Here is a 16,906-nt window from a genome sequence, read left to right as displayed (position 1 = left end):
AGGAAGGTGTGCGGCGAGGGCTCCATCCGCGCCGTCTCCTACAACATCCTGGCCGACACCTACGCCCAGACGGAGTTCTCCCGCACCGTGCTGTACCCGTACTGCGCGCCCTACGCCCTGGAGCTCGACTACCGGCAGAACCTGCTCAAGAAGGAGCTGGCGGGCTACAGCGCCGACCTCATCTGCCTGCAGGAAGTGGATAAGTCCGTCTTCGCGGACAGCTTGGCTCCAGCTCTAGATGCTTTTGGACTAGAAGGGCTCTTCAAGATTAAGGAGAAGCAGCATGAAGGCCTGGCCACTTTCTACCGCAGGGATAAGTTCAGCCTCCTTAGCCAACATGACGTCGCTTTCAGCGAAGCGCTGCTCTCAGATCCGCTGCACAAGGACTTGTGTGATAAGCTGGCCAAGTACCCCTTGGTGAAGGAGAAGGTGCTGCAGAGGTCATCTGTGCTGCAGGTACCAGCTTTTACCTGCGCTCCTCCTCTTTCCCCTTTCCTCCTTCCACTGTCTCCAGGAAGGTGCAGCCAAGCTAGGTTTGTTGGGCATCAAACCAGAGAACGGAGGGGAGGGATTCACAATCTGGAACATAGTACAGCAGTATGTTCTCTTTTACCTGGCAGAGCAAAACATTGAGAATTTACTGAACTGCGTGTATGGAATTACATTTGGTAAAAAAGGCAAAATGATGTCCTTTGTTTTAGGATGAAGATAGCTGTTGAGATTCTGGGCCAGGTATTGGTTCCTGGTTGGTGGTAGTATGTCAGAATATGTATTTCATAAAACTTGTATCTTGTAAATGAGTTCTAAATGACATTAAATTAATTTAGCTTGCTTTAATAATGCTGCCTTAGAAAGTGACAGTAGGGAGAGAAATAAGGTTGGAAAGGTTTGTGAGCTTCTTGATGCCAGTGGGTCTGCCAGCAGAGCTCTTGTGTAAGTACAAATGTGTAAGATCTGTGTCAGGAATTTCAGAAACACTCACTGGTAAAAGTTTCCTATATGTAGACTGAGTAGGACTAACAAGCTTTCTTTGATAACTGAAATCACCCCTAAATTTACATTCAGTTTAACAACTATGCAGTGTTACAGTTTGCATGCTAAAACCAGAGATACAGGTCCGATTGTGTTGCAGAGGTGGGAGAATAGAAAATAAAAGTAGTTAAGAATGGTACAGCATTAGCAACATTTTATGAGACAATATGGAATGGATTAAAGGAAAAAAAATGGCCTACCCAGACCTTATATAGAAGATAAATAGACTCACCTTAGGAGCTGTACTGTCTATTACAAGCATCAGATTCTTTGAACTGGATTGCCATAAAGGCATAAGCTAACTATTGCATTTTTAGAAATATATAATGTCTCTATTTAAGACTTAAAGATTGATTTTTCTCTTGAAGGTTTCAGTTCTTCAGTCTGCAACTGATCCTTCCAGGAAGATATGTGTAGCGAATACCCACCTATACTGGCACCCGAAAGGTAATTTCATCATGTTCCTGTATGTGGGATCACTGGGTTTGTAAAGGTTTTTGTCCTTCCTAGGGAGAATGGATTTCCCCCTATTCTTTTGCAGCTGTAACCTTTTCTTCTGGAACTGAGGGTTTCCTGCCTTGCTTCTTATCTAGATGAATCAAACCAGGCTGCTAGGCTTGTTTATTTCTTTTCCTTAGAGATTGTTCTAGTCTGCTTGGGAGTCAGAATATAGAAAAAAAGCAAGGCAAGACATGTTATACACAATTCACCCAAAGAGTAGGCAATAAAATACAGATAGCTTTGTGTGTGCTCATGGCTTCCCAATGCTACTGTCCCTGAAGGAGCTATATTGGGGTACTGCCAGCAGGCAACCAGATTGGGCTACAGAAGCTTTTGGAAGAGATTCTCCTCTTTTAAATGAGTTTTCTTTTGGTTCTGTGCCTTTCAGGAACATTATTAGGGTGATTGCCACAAAATGAAAAGCTGCTGTAATATGGGTGTTTAAGGCTCAGAGTTCTTGCATGTGCAAATTTAAACTAAAACATGGTCTGCTTCTAAAACTTTCAGAGTAGGCTTCTTTATTTATGAAAAGTATTCTAAAATGTAGTGCACAGAAAACTTAAAATGAGATTGCTGTTTCAGAGCTATATATGATATATGCTTAAATGAGCAACTTGGAAAATTCCTCCAGTGCTGCTAAGTATTTAATATGCTTTTAATATTCTTAGGTGGGAACATCCGTCTCATCCAAATCGCTGTAGCCTTGTCTCACATCAAGCACGTTGCGTGTGACTTGTATCCCAGTATACCAGTCATATTCTGTGGAGATTTTAATAGCACACCATCATCTGGAACTTACAGTTTTATTAACACTGGTGGCATTGCTGAAGATCATGAAGACTGGGTCTCGAGTGGTGAAGAAGAAAGGTGCAATATGCCTCTAAGTCATCCTTTCAAACTGCTAAGTGCTTGTGGAGAACCTGCTTATACGAACTATGTTGGTGGGTTTCATGGATGTCTGGACTACATTTTCATTGACAAAAACACTCTAGAGGTTGAACAGGTCATTCCATTGCCAAGTCATGAAGAAGTAACAACCCATCAGGCTTTGCCAAGTGTTTCACATCCTTCTGATCATATAGCACTAATATGTGACTTAAAGTGGAAATAGGTCAGGAGACCTCTTGCAAGGTGCTTTTGGGGGTTTTCAAACAAATTTAATTTACTGCAGAGGAACTGAGGTTACACCCTGGCTTGTAGAATACTAACAGGAAAGAATGATTACCAAAAAATTTCATGTGTTTAATGGTTCTACTGAGTATTGCCACTGTTCAGAATATTTGCATGACAATTCTTCCCTTCCCTTTTATATGCTAATAGGAAAAGTATATTTAAGAAAAGGGGTTTTGAAAATTGGATTATCATAAATCTTTTTATTGGTGTTTTTAAAGGATTAAGAATTATTTTGTTTAAAAAGATACATGAATTTAATTGATTTATAATACAGTGTATCAAGTGAACCCTGCTTTACTCAGAACCATAGAATGTGAAAACAAATGGATTTAGTTGATTCAATCTCATTGTAACTACTGCCATGACAATTTTTTTAAAGTTCAGAAATTGTCTTGTTCACTTACCATTACTGTGTCCCAATCTTTTAGTAAGTGGCATGAACAATGTACTTGTACCTTCTACCTTCTGAAAAGATGTTCTTTAATTATCAGTGAATAGACTTTCTGTCAACAATCAGACATGTTAAATTCAAGGTTTGGAAGCATTTTGCTTGCCCACTTAATTTGGGTCATGAGTGTCACTTTAGCGTCTGGTAAAACCAGAGCACATATATAGGTAGCATCTACTTTGAACATCTGTTCCTTCTGTTGTTTATAGTCATTGGCAGTAAAAGAAATACTAAAGTTTGGGACAGCCAACTCGGGTTGGGAGAGAGCTTTTTACCAATATAATCTGTTTTCAGGTAGGAGGAGATAAAGAATAGTTAATGTGGTACATTAGCTATTTGTGCCTAAATCCTTGCAAGTGACTTGCCAACCTTTATCACAATTGTTCTATTTTGTTCCCCTGTTGCATACAAGGAGGACCTGCATTTTTAATAGTATTTATACCTGCATTTTTTCCTTAATAGAAATAGTTTAGTCTTCCATATTTTGTAGGAGATAATTGAATGTGTTGGAGGGGTTTAAATAATTTAACAAAGTTCTTTCCCTGCATCATTGGTCCACATGAAACAAACAGCATTGGAGAACCATTTTACTAGGTCTCCCTCTTTTACCTAATAAAATTCCTTTTTCAGTTGTCTGTCAGTGTTGTCACTTGATCTTTTTTCTAGTTACTGGTGCTTTCATGGCAAAACAAGTCTGCCCAGGTTGAGAGAAGCTGTGTGCCCTATATTTGCACAACCACTCACCCCTACAGTGTTCTGGGATTCACTGAACTGTTTATATATTACTACACTAAAAACAGGGCAATGCTGTTCAAGTAGCATCTGGCTGAGGGTTACTGATATAAAACATCTATAGGTCACTGTTATAATTGCTTTAGCCAGAAAGTAATTATTTTAAAGAATGCCAAAAAGCAACAGAACCATTTTTACCAATTTGCCCCATCTTGCATGACAGTCAGTACCTCTGCAGCAGAAGAATTGTACCATGTGTAAGAACACTAGCACACAAATTATAATTTGGGTCAGTTTTAATGAAGTGTCACTGCCACAGCTCATGAATTTACTGAGGGATAGCCATATTAACAGAATAGGACTGCATGTGATCCTGGTACTACAAGAGATAAGGCAGAGTAATAAAAAAAACCTCATCAAGATGAAGTTTGTTCTTGTACTAACAAGCACTAGCTAAAAAAGCAGCACTAACTACAAAGGAAAAAGAAAGGCACCAGGATTTCAGCTCCTAGCAATAGCTAGTAAGAAGATGTGAAACAAACTACATTTGTCATCTGAAGACAAGGTGGCTTTCTATGCACACACACCAATGCCAGGGACTGCTGCTTAGAATCAAGAACACATAATCTAAAGGGTACCTTGAAAATGTTTAGAGAATTGAGAACAGTTCATGAGAATGTAATACCTGAAGAAAAGTTTTACTTCTGTCAATTGTGACATTATTCCACAGCCCATCAAGTGTCTCATCCCTTCCACAGTTTAATACTACAATGAATAAACTGCATAACAACATTATGTAAAATTACAACCTTACAGAGTAGTCTGAGGCAAATATCATTTTAGTAAGATGCCAAGTGTGATCTCTCTTTACAGGAAGACTGAAGTACTTGCTTCAGTTCCTCTCTATGCTCCGATTAACGCTACAGTGACTCCTCAATTACACCCAAGAATTTTATTGACTGTGTCTTACTACACTGCAGCATAAGCTGTAGCCTTAACCCTCATGCAGATCCCATCACTCTTAAACAAGGCTCAAGATCTTTACTACTTTCGGACTTGAATTTTGTGAAATTACTCATTTTCTATCAGAATTGCAACCTGCTGGTACACAAAGTGAAGCATGGCAACTCTGAAATATGAACTTCTATAGAGATGCTGTAACTCAGAAGTGTAGTGGCTAAACAGAGCTCACCTAAACCTGAGTAAAACAAATCTTCATCTCTACCAAACAGAATGTTTCCTTCAAGATAAAGGCCTAGTTTATTTCTAAGTATCTGGTTTTTTGTTTAAAGTCTACCTCTAACTTCTTCCTTGGAAGAGGAGATGGCATTTAGTTTGTCACAAGCATTGTTTCATTTTAACCTACTGGGACCTCCAGTACCATCCCTATTAGGGACCAGCTGCCTTGTCTGAACAAGATGTTCCTTTTGAGGATTATTTCTAGGAACTGCATTGCTAGAAACATACACAGTAACAGCTACTAATCCAATGCATGGATATATCAACTCCAGTTAAGATGTAATCAGCAATTCATTAAAGGTACAAGCAAAACCCTACTGACCTGACACTGTCTCCTGGGTTTCTGTTACATATTGAAGACAGTTAATGAATGTATTCAAGAGCTCTGGAATTTTCTCTGGTTAGTTGTGATCACAGTAACAGTACTTCCTAGAAAAATTAAACCTCAGTTACAGCAGAAGCTGCCTTGGAAGCTGCTCTTAACCTAAACAACCTTGAGTTTACCAGACCTTGTCACTGGGATTTCTTTTAACAAGGGTAACAAGACCTGGGCTAAAAATAAAGAGAGAAGCTTAGCCTAAAACTGCAAAGAAAACATGCTTTGGGTTCCTAAAGACATACAATTAACAGAACGGAGTATTTCAGTTGGTAGATTGAGCCGTATTTGCATCCATACAGCAGACAGGCAACAGAAAGATAATTTGAAAATACCCATTAGTAGCAGCCTCAAAAACCATGTTAATTTAAGTCTTTTGAATTACAGACATTTATATAAGGGGGCAAAAATATGAAAGCAGGCAGTAGCAGTTGCATAGGACTGATTTTTGGGGGTGACCATCACTATTGATGTAATACTGACTACATAAATCCCTGTACAAGTGTTCAAGTTAATGTCTCAGCTAGGCACCAAGAGAATTTGTGATTCCCCTGCTAGAACCCGTGTTGGTTTTTAAATGTAGATACAACTATGAAACAGACATGCATGCTTTTCAGGCAGTTCGTATTTGTTTTATTACAATTTTTGTAACTGTTAGTATTTTCATATCTGGACATCTTAAAAGGAATTTTAGATTTACAACGTCAAAAGACACAGAATTATAGAAGTCTTGATGACAGCTACTCTGCTGCACTGTATACAATTTCTTTGCCCACCTTTCATGTCCCGCTTTACATAGCTCCAAACAAGTAAAAATCTGAGACTGATGTTCACACTGAAGCTGCAGGAAAGCTCATATATGGAAAAAGAACAAGTGACAACTTTCAGTCCAGCTATTTCAGGAATCAAGAAGAGCATACACAGAACGATACATTTTATCATTTTATTAGGAATAATTCCAAGTGGATTATGAAGAAACTAATCCATTGAGTTTGATGAATTTTCAAAAATTTCTTTATGAAGATATGTTCACCAACAAACAGTAAAACTTCAGCAGAACTATTATACACTGGGCAAAAATAGTCAGGCTGATACCAAAAAGCAACATGCAACATAAAAAAAAAGATACAATATAAAGGAAGACAATCTGCTGAATATTAAAAACAATCTCGACATGAGCTCTTCGCAACCAGCACAGAACTATTCTACCCATCAAATCCAATTCACACAAAGGCAAGTTGGGCTGACAGAACCCAAGGATTAATAAAATGTTCCTCAGTGCAGTAGATTTGTATAGTGTTTTAGAGCATTTCCTTGGCTGGAACAAGCAGTATTAGGAATTCTTTTTGGCAAGGGAGAGAAATAAATACATATGGAATGCTACATTTTTAAATCAGCAGACTGTCTGAGGAATGAAACAGGGCACCAGTAAACTAAAAGTAGCAGGGAGAAAAAAAAATTTAAAACATTAATTTATTTGGGCTCGAAAGAGTATTCAAAACAGATCTTAAAGATGTCACAATAACTATATTCAGGCATTTAGGCTAACAAGGGGAATAAAATCAGAAGATACACTTTTTCCAAGTTAAGGAGATTTTTACCCAAGCATATTGCTACCTTTGCAACATGTAGCTCGGTAAACAATAATTGGCAACAAAATAAGTTGAAACGCTGCAATATCCTGCCCAAATATCAGTTCCAGATACTGTAATAACCAAGATGCAAACTAATTTTGTTGTAACAAGCCTAGACCACTTATATCAAACATGTCCCTGGTGAAAGAGTCATCCAGTTTGAGTTAGCGTTTTGAGAGTTCATTTGACAGCCAGTCAAGTCCCTCATACAGACCAGTTCCTTGCGTAGCACAGGTAGCCTGGACATACCACTGTTAATGTAGAACACAAAGAAAAATTAAATACTGACAAAATACAAGCTAACTTATCACAGTATGTGACACTCAGATACACAAATAGTGTTCTTTAAACAGACATTATCCAGAAACTCAGTGTTGGCCTACCAGATGCTAGAACACCGTTAAGGCATCAAGAAACAAATACAGAACTTGCATTTGATTTATACGCTGAAAACTAGGTTATTGTTTTTGAAAGACTGCTCTTCAGGAAATGGACATGGAATTATCAACATTAACAGACCTCTGAAGCAACTTCTATGGATATGATCTTAGTGTGTCAACATACAGACATTAAGCAAGTATTGCATGGTTTATGTGAAGCAACCGTTGGTCTCAAAGGGCTGTGCAGATGGAATCTAACGATTTAGGAGCTATTTAATTTCATCCCATCTTCGTAGCGGTGAGAACGCAGAATGCTTTTTCTCCCCCAGAATAACAAATACTGAGAATACAGGAAAGCCCACGACATACTTTGTCAAACATGTTTGACAGCTATATTTCAGTGACATACTGGAATATTTGTATTTTTCCAGGAAAAGGCGAGAGATGAAACACCTGCAACAGCTATACGCACTGGATTATACATCTAAATCACTTATTCTGAACAAAGACCTTAAAACTATGCACTACAGAGTTTAATAGCAGGCATGTGCATCTTTCTACAGAAAGAGGTGACAACTTCCCTTTCCTTTAAAGGAAAAATTATGTTTATAATATATAATAAAGGAAGACAAGAGTTCAGCAACCAGGAAGTTCAGTACTTACAGTTCTGTTACGCAGAGACTGAAGACCTAGTTTATCTGTCATTTCACTGATTGCCATGGCATTTGGCAGATCTTGTTTGTTTGCAAACAGAAGCAGCACTGCATCTCGCAGCTCATCCTCCTGAAGCTAACAGAAAAAAAATAGTCATGTTATTAAATTAGCTCAGGTAAGGACTTCAAGTACTTCAGCAAGCACTAAAGAAACCTAAATACTGATTTAAGGGTATAAACTTTTTCATTCTTTCTCTTTAAGTCACTAGTAAGTACTAAGTGAAATTTAACTAGTACAGAACAGAACTTCTACAAGTAAGGAAACATTCTTTCAATAGGCAGTTTAAATTTACTGGCACCTTGCTGCTGAAATTCTTAGCACCAATTTGTTCTTCCAAAATTCTTTCTTTATCTGCTGTGTTTCTATTAAGGTTTTATGAAGGAAAGAAAGGTTCTGACACATTAATACTTCTTGAGCTAAAGCTCTCTACAGCTGCAACTGTTACAACTCAGTGCACTATGTGACCTAGAATTACCAGGTGAATACAGTATGCATGATACAAACTCCCTAAAATTTTAAAATCCTAAATTTCTTTGGGAAGCTGATGAACATCCAAAAACATGACAAAGTAGTATAACGATCATATTTCAGAATGTATTGATATTTACCATCTTCTGCAGCTCGTCTGCTGCTTCCTGGATTCTCTCTCTGTCATTGCTGTCTACCACAAAAATGAGGCCCTGTAAGAAGTTAAGCAGTTTTGAAAAACCAATGTAAACATGCAGTACTATTTTTAAAGTCAAAAAACTTATACTGAATACTGTGATTGTCCTCTCTCTTAGGTAAGCAAATTTGACAGTAATTTCTGTCTATGCAATGCAAGAAGTCTGTCTAAAAAAACTACATAGTAATTTTCAAGTGCAAAATAAAGTCAAGCCTTCTAAATCAAAAAATTTTAAAACCACAAATGTTGGTTTACAGATTACTATGGAATTAGTTTTGGGGGGAAAAAAAAAAAAAAAACACATCAAAAATTCAGAAGCTAACTCTCCCCCCTCCCTTTTCACTCATTGTATCATGTTAAATGCAGCAAGAGAATCACAAGTGTTTCACCATCTCATGTTTCACTGAAAAAACCTGCACCCTTGAAGTAAGGCCTGAATTTATTTGAAGAAGTTTGTACCAAACACTGTTTCTAATGGCTTCTCTGTTATTCAAGTGTCCTCCTTACACATACACTATTTACTCTTAAAATTTCAGTCTGAAAACCTTGTATTTTATCATTCTCTTTCAGAGAAGAGAAGCATCTTTTAAAAATATTTAGTAACAGGGTTGAATAAGGAACTGAAATTAAGTATTACTCTATTCACAACAGTACTTTGCTAGCTCCTTTTTGTCAATCCAGACTTCACCATTTTTCTGCACCAATCATATGCAGTATGCTGCACAGAAGTTTCTTGAAAACAATTCTATATTGAACACAAAAAAAACCCAAAAACCCACTCCCAAAGCTTCCTGATACTAATAAGCAACTTACCTTACTACTTGTGAAACAAAGGAAAGAATCACATTTATGTCATCAAAAATGACAGCAGCCAATTCCATATGAAGCTGACACTTTCTAATCAACCAGTAACAAGATCTTTCACAACATTTTTAGATACTCAGCATGCTAAATACTCTGATATAACACAGTAAAAGCTGTATATTTTAATGCTGATTATAAAAAAAGAGAGTATGTAGAAGGGTGTTTAAACAATAACATTTTTTATGTATAAGCTAACACCAGTTCAAACAGATCAAAACATGGATATAGCAAAGTTGAAAGCTCCTCACAAACAAAGCAGCTGCTCCGGCACATTACAGAACACTGGTAGATCCTAAAGGACTTCATCCTTGCCAGGCTACACTCACAACTAGACTTGAAGCCTTCAGGGTAACAAACTAGCTTCAACTAGAATAAAATCTGGGTATCCCTCAGAATTTGCAGGAAGCAGCGAAGAGCTTTTCTGAAAGGAAGGGACAGAAGACAACTTTCCATATATACTGTACAGAACATAATGAGACTTTACAAATCAGGTCTTTAACTATTGCCATCTCAGAACTCTTACCTGTGTGTTCTGGAAATAATGCCTCCAAAGAGGTCTAATTTTATCTTGACCACCAACATCCCAAACTGTGAAACAAATGTTTTTATATTCTACCGTTTCCACATTAAAACCTAAAAACAAAAGAGTTAAGTAATTAGAAATAGTTAATGCTAGTGTTAAAATGTAATTCTAACCATGTTAAAGATCGTCACTTCTCAAGATATACTTCTCCCAAATATATAGAATTGCTAGATCAAGAAGAAAATTGATTGAAAGGGCAAAGAAAAGGAAATACTAATTATTTAAATCCAAGTACACCACCTTTTTTTTTTTATCTTCCAGCCTCCATAGGTGTTTGGAGGAAGTACTGCTACGTAAGTTGGTTCCTATACTGCTGAGCATCTGCTACGGGCCACTGTCAGACACAGGATTCTGGTCTAGATGTATCTTTGGTCTGACACGGTTGTGTTATGGCAGTACCAGAATGCCCATGTCTGTCTTGATTCTTATACTAACAGCAAAGACAGCAAATCCCTATGCTTTTCAGAAGCCTGTCTCTATAACACAGATTTAGAGTAACAAGAATGAAGACATGAGAACTGGTTATCTTACCAATAGTGGGAATTGTGGTGACAATTTCTCCTAGCTTCAGTTTATAAAGAATAGTTGTCTTACCAGCAGCATCCAAACCAACTAGAATAAACAGAAATTTTGATTTAGTTCACAATATGAACTACAACCTTCTAAGTAAAAAAAATATGCCATTTTACATGCAGAGTATTAGGGTTTTTTTCTGAGAAGAAACAACTTTTTAAACACTCCTAAGTCATTGCTGATATACTACTGTATGTTTCTCCCCATCTCCTCTACCCAGCAGTGAGAGAACAAGCCACGAAGAAACCAAGCTCAGTAACACTCTTCCATCCACAACCTACAGGCTCACAAGTTTCTACTCATCTTCCTTAGTATGTGTGTTACTTAATTTTTATCATCCTTCTATGTAAGCCAGAATGGTTTTAAATACCTAGCAACAATCTATGAGCAGCACATGGTTTCTAACTGATCACGTTTGCTCCTTGGCACTCAAGCTGTGAAAGGTCTCATGTACTCAACCTTCTGCTAAGGCCAGTTTCACATGCACCAGAAACAACAGGAGCTGGGACGATCAGTGGAAGACACTTGAGTCTTCCTCACTCTTGTCCCTTTTGCTAAAACTTTTCTTTTGCACTGACAAAAACACATACATTAGGAATGTGTAGTGTAGTCCCTCCACATATACCCTAAGGGTTGTATAACTTCTGTTCATCAAGATCCACTAGGATGCTTTCCTCTCCACTTTTGATCTTTCTAGAAGGCCTCCTGCACTGAAATTTGTTCTTCTGTTTCTACAACATAACTTAAGCTTGCTGCTTTTCAATGTAACCTATGTGGTAAATATGTGATCCTTAAAAAAAACAAACAATTGTAGACTCAAAGATGTTTTTTGAGAAGCATCACCAACACTGCAGGCATACACTGCAGTTTTCTAAAACTGTTTGTGCAACTGCTTATTGTTAGACATTTCAGAACACATTAGAGCAACTCAAAATACAATTCTTTACATTGGAATCCAATGCCTAGCAAAAACACCTAAATAAACAGTAGTTACTAAAGACTTACCACAGCAACAGTTTGAATAAAATGTCAATTTGGGAAACTTAAAAACATCAGTAAAATTTTGCCGAAACAAACAAAAAACACATAACAACATTAATTAAATTATACTTGCACAAGAAACCAAATGTTATCCTTGTTTGATAATATTAAGTATTCTGAGTTAATTTCCTACTTAGTGATTGCAATATATTAAGCTTTAACTGGTTTGATGATTTGACTATTAATAATACAACTGTTTCCTTAGCATTGCAATAAAATGGAATTTGAAATTACCTACTTACTCAGAATGAAACTGAACTCTTAAAAAGCCTCCTCCTTCTCAAGACACAAAGTGCTGCTACAGCAAACTAATTAAAAAGCCTATCTATAAATGTGCTATATTCTGATACTGTGAACAGGATTTTACATGCCAATACAGTTTCTTTGGTATTGTCATTGTGTGTTTAAAAAAAAAAAAGTTGTTCTAATTGTTCATGTCATGAAAGAAGGAGGGGGTTATCTACCCTCAAAACCAAAGCTCCTTGAGGGGTAATAAACTCCCAAAAAGCCCAGATTGAAATTTAATAGTTTTAAGTTTGCTATTGTCCAAGTATTGGTCTCTTTTAGAACCACATACAAGCATGGAAAAAAAAAAAAAAAAAAAAGACATGGTACCGCAGAAGTTTCACAAGAGCTTGCAAGTCATGAAACTTGTAAATGTTAGCATTCTACACCAATGACGCGTCAGCTAGCCTTAGAAAACGCTTTAAGCAAACTCTGAAACCCTCAAATACTCCATCTACGCTGAAAAACAATGTTTTTAATAGCACGATGCTTGAAGCCCAACACTGCTCTCAGTGAGAGCTTCAAGTGAGCATTTGTAGGATGTCTAGATCTTCACAAGAAAATACAATGCATGTACGTGGTATATATGGGATAGTTTTCCAGTAAATTAACACTAAGACTGTTAAGTGAACCACCAATTAAAGCTACACACACTCACAAACTCTCTCCCCACCCCCCCAAAAAACCCAACAAACTGTTATCAGTAGAACAAACACTGATAAGATTTGTTAAAATTAGCAATGAAAGAAAGATGGTGTTATCCACACAAATGGCTTTGGTGTATTTAGGGGTTATGCTAAAGATACAGATAAAGAAAAAACCTGATCTCATTTCGAAGAAACACAGGGTATTGAGAATCATTTGAAGTCACGACCCAGAGTTAAGGAATTAGAAACTAGTCAAGAATTTTAAACTTTTTGCTAAATTTAAGAAATTATTGCCCCAGTTATCCACTCCACTCTTGTCCTAGGACCCACCAACAGCTCAACAGTGTTGGCAGAGGCTACATTAGCTATGTAAGCACAAAGCCCTGAGACTTTGCTTAAACCCACTCTTCTCCACAATTCTAATTAAGCTGTTGGACTTCGCACTGAGGCAGGCTGAGTTACGGATACGTGTTTTCTTCTGACTCCACACTTGAGAAAGCAGCTTTTAACCAAGGCAAGGCAACTTCTGCAAATCACCACGACTCTATTGGCAAAAACTGCCCCTTTTAGCCAAATTGCAAATGAGCATTTAAACAAGCAATAGTCACCAAGAGCATAACCTCCATTCATACTTCTTACTCCAATTTGCTGTTTATCACCCTTTTTAGAACAATAACTTTCAGAGCACCAAATCACATCTAATCTTTTGAGCTGCTAGGAAGTATAACTATTGCTTTTAGTAGTCCAAGAACACACATGTTTACATTTGCACTGGAACACTAAGTTTAAATTTATGAGCTACCTCCATGTCATAAAGTTTAAGTTGATTTAACTATCAAGATTAAAACCTAAGTCTTAAATCCCTAAATAAATTTCTGATTCTACATTTTCACTCTGATTACACTGCCTGACTGATCACTGACAAGACCAAGGTGTAAGAATCTTGATGTAGGATACAACAGTCAGCAGTTGTACCACTAAGCACTAACAGTACAATAAAGGACAAAAGGGAAGCACAGACCTGCACTTGCAACCATTTATCTTTAAACTGAGTCAAACATCCTCTTCCTCTAGCTAGAGAAAAAAAATCTACAGTGTTAAAACAAGCGTGGTTCTAAGCCCTTTACTTCTCTTAAGTGTTTTATTCACAGCCTGTCAGTCTGTTTCTAAATCTCAAGCTTGTATTTTGCTTTTCTCTAGGATCACTACCTCTGTGACCACATCACATTCCTCATTTATCAGCTTCCTACTTTGATCACTGGTGGCTGAATGTCAAGCTGCCTCAGTTATTAGAGCACAGAACTTCATATAACCTCTAGATGCAGAAAAATTGAGAATTGACTTTTTAAATGGAACCTCCCCATCAAGACCAACAGATTTTAATTGTCAGATTGAGATTTTCAAGGTTTACCATAGAATACAGCCTGTTGCTGCTTCCAAAATTTCCCATAACCAGAGAAAAGGGGGGGGGGAAGCTTGTATTGTATTTAACAGATTCATGAAATTCTTGCTACAATCAAAAGCCAGGTTAAAAACCCAGAATTAACAAACCTCAATTTATTACAGGTTTGTATTCCCTCACTCTTCTTTTACCTTTATACCAGTTCTCTCAAAACTTGTCTTATTTATCCTTTACCTACTATTCCTCTTTCAGGTTCTGTTTCAACTGTGCAAGCCTTTGGGGGACATGAAGGGGCAATTCTCAATACAGCTTCTCAAGAAAACACACACACCACCATGCAGACTAGCAGTGGTTACAAAAAACAAATAAAAAACAGCTAAATGGCTTTGTGCTGTACAGTGACACAAGTCCCAAATAATCCAACAATTTTTTTCCCCCCATGTATTCAATGATTACCTTTGTGTTTGAAGCTCCTGAGTAGCTATTATCTCAGTTAACACTTGCACAACTATGCTAAGATACAGAACACTACATTATGATACTGAAATGTGCACAATGAATCAATAACTTTAAGCACAAGAAAGTATGAGTGAAGAGTTTTACAGACAGGTCTATGTAGGGTTAGGACTCAGTTTTTCTACCCTAATGCCCCAGTTGTCTGGTCTAACCTTAGGTCATTCAATCCTATCCTACAGTTATTTCTTTTCCCTCATGCTCCTTCTGCCTATAAAGAAGACATAGGAATTATTTTCCAGGCATTTCCTCAGAATGTTGACTTAATATTTCTGAAAAATACTTAATTATACAAGTGCATTTTTTAAAAAACAAAATTTCAGTAACAGGATAACATTAAATGTCCACCTTTTAACATAAAAGTAGTTTGAGAATATAAAAGATAGTGTGTCATATTTGCTGTTGGTAGCGGTACTCGATAAGAAACATTAAAATTCTGCAGAACTCAGTAACACAGAGTCTGTCTTAAGAGCTAAAGTAATCCTACTTTATCTTGAATTCTGCAGAAACATAAGAAAGCTGTGGAAGGGAAGTTTGATTTATAAATTAATCATCTGTTAATTACCAACTCCCCCATATAATATTTTCCCCCTAAATATTTCTCCATTAACACCTTATACCATAAGGTTACTTCACTAGTATTTAAAACACCTAGCCTTGTACAGCTCATTTTCAAACCATAAACTGAAAATTATCACCTTGAGGAAATGTTTAATTCAGTGCCAGTATTCATTTGGACATTTCTCCTCCAAGTGCTGATATATAATGTAGAATGCTATGAAGAGCTTATTTTCCACGTTACAGGTATAAATTAATTATGTCATATCCAATATAACATATTCTGCTTCTAAACAGCCAGCTTTGGTCCCATGACACACCAGCATCATAACATTGCAAAAGTTTTACTCTCTTATACTACATAACAAATATGGTGCAGTCTCATGCACTGATCCAGTCCTGTATTTGAATATAATACCCTAAAATCAGAATTATTTTAAAAAATCCTACATTTGAACTGCTAAAAAGTGCAGCTCCCTACCTCATCTCTAACATAAATTTGAACTGATTCCCTACCAATGAAGAAACTAAAGCCTTGCAAGCTGTTTTGATCTGTATGACTTTTGCTTTCCTGTTTTCATTATTTTGCAGAATGCAACAGAACTACAAATACCACAGACAGTATCTCATGCTACAGTCAAGCTCATTTGAAGATTTCACTTCATTTAGAGTCATATGAAGAGTCTGGCTGCTAGGGAGACAGACAACTCACTTCCTTGAACCCAACAGATATACTAAGTTGCCTTGAAGACAAAAATCACTCAGGTTATTTTGAAATGGCTGAGTGTCTCTAATTTCAAACACAGAAAATACAATAAAAATTACTGTGCATGCAGTAAAGAACTCTGTCATCCCAAAATGTATGGAGAACATGGAAAATTATAATTAAAAAAAGCTGCATGATGGTGTCTGCTGTGCGTACCCAGGCAGTGTTAAGAATGAGTAGTATGCCAAGTTCCACAGTTAGGACCCAGTCCCATTGCTGGCTGGCTATACTGAAAGGAGCACTTTGTGTGATTTCTTAGGACAAGCTCCTTCAGCCTGTTGGCATGAATCAAGTTCCATTCACTTTGCTAATCGTATTTGAGAAAAATTTGGGGGTTCAGTTTGTACATATAGCTGGAGGAGGTGGGTAAGCGGGTGGAAGGAGGCAAGGAAGAGTTAAAATGGAGGAGGAAACACGGAATGCAGTATGCACTTGCTTTGACCTTCTGAACCATAATCTTCAAGCAAGAATCTCCAAGAACCACTAACTGCCTTCAACTCTTACACAGCCTGTGTCAAGAGAACCACAATTTAATTCCAAATAAGTAATCACTGGCAGACAGTAAATCTAAATAAGCCCTGGAAAAGCCACCTACAGGGCTCCATAGGGTTCCATGGTTTTGTACACGGAGTACAGGAGAACTGAAGTGCACAGATGCTAACCCGAAACGTCCTCTCACAAGCGCCAGCTACACAGGCACCATGAACGAAACCGGCCCCTCCACGGCAAGGTCTCCAGCTCCCGGTGCGGAACACACGGAGCCTGGTCACATCCTGCTGGC

General features: G+C 37.5%; 2 protein-coding genes across 2 annotated transcripts; one reads left to right on the top strand and one right to left on the bottom strand.

The window, feature by feature from the left end:
- Positions 1 to 9: 9 nt before the first annotated feature.
- On the top strand, positions 10 to 2,716 carry PDE12 (phosphodiesterase 12; the record flags this gene model as incomplete). Its single annotated transcript, XM_010083447.1, has 3 exons — positions 10 to 456; positions 1,401 to 1,479; positions 2,202 to 2,716. Coding segments are annotated over 3 exons (969 nt in total), but the record flags the coding sequence as incomplete, so codon positions are not given.
- A 3,392-nt stretch (positions 2,717 to 6,108) lies between these two features.
- LOC104460185 (ADP-ribosylation factor 4) lies at positions 6,109 to 16,740 on the bottom strand. Its single transcript, XM_010083446.1, has 6 exons — positions 16,725 to 16,740; positions 10,872 to 10,982; positions 10,281 to 10,390; positions 8,838 to 8,909; positions 8,179 to 8,304; positions 6,109 to 7,386 (listed from the first exon to the last, which is right to left on the bottom strand). Exons 1-6 carry the CDS (start codon positions 16,738 to 16,740, stop codon positions 7,300 to 7,302), a joined length of 522 nt encoding a protein of 173 aa, XP_010081748.1. The 3' UTR covers positions 6,109 to 7,299.
- Between the last annotated feature and the right edge of the window lie 166 nt (positions 16,741 to 16,906).

Source organism: Pterocles gutturalis, unplaced genomic scaffold, assembly GCF_000699245.1.
Source record: "Pterocles gutturalis isolate BGI_N339 unplaced genomic scaffold, ASM69924v1 scaffold44415, whole genome shotgun sequence".
Lineage (NCBI taxonomy): Eukaryota > Metazoa > Chordata > Aves > Pterocliformes > Pteroclidae > Pterocles > Pterocles gutturalis.
Note: the sequence above shows the minus strand (reverse complement) of the source record. Positions and strands in the feature narration are given on the sequence as shown.

What these genes read in the sequence shown, in the direction of transcription:
- LOC104460185 (XM_010083446.1), bottom strand. An exon ending in ATTATTTCCAGAACACACAG is followed by an intron (nt 8,910 to 10,280) that starts GTAAGAGTTCTG and finishes AACTTCTTACAG; the next exon opens with GGCCTCATTTTTGTGGTAGA. An exon ending in CAGACGAGCTGCAGAAGATG is followed by an intron (nt 8,305 to 8,837) that starts GTAAATATCAAT and finishes TTTTTCTGTTAG; the next exon opens with CTTCAGGAGGATGAGCTGCG.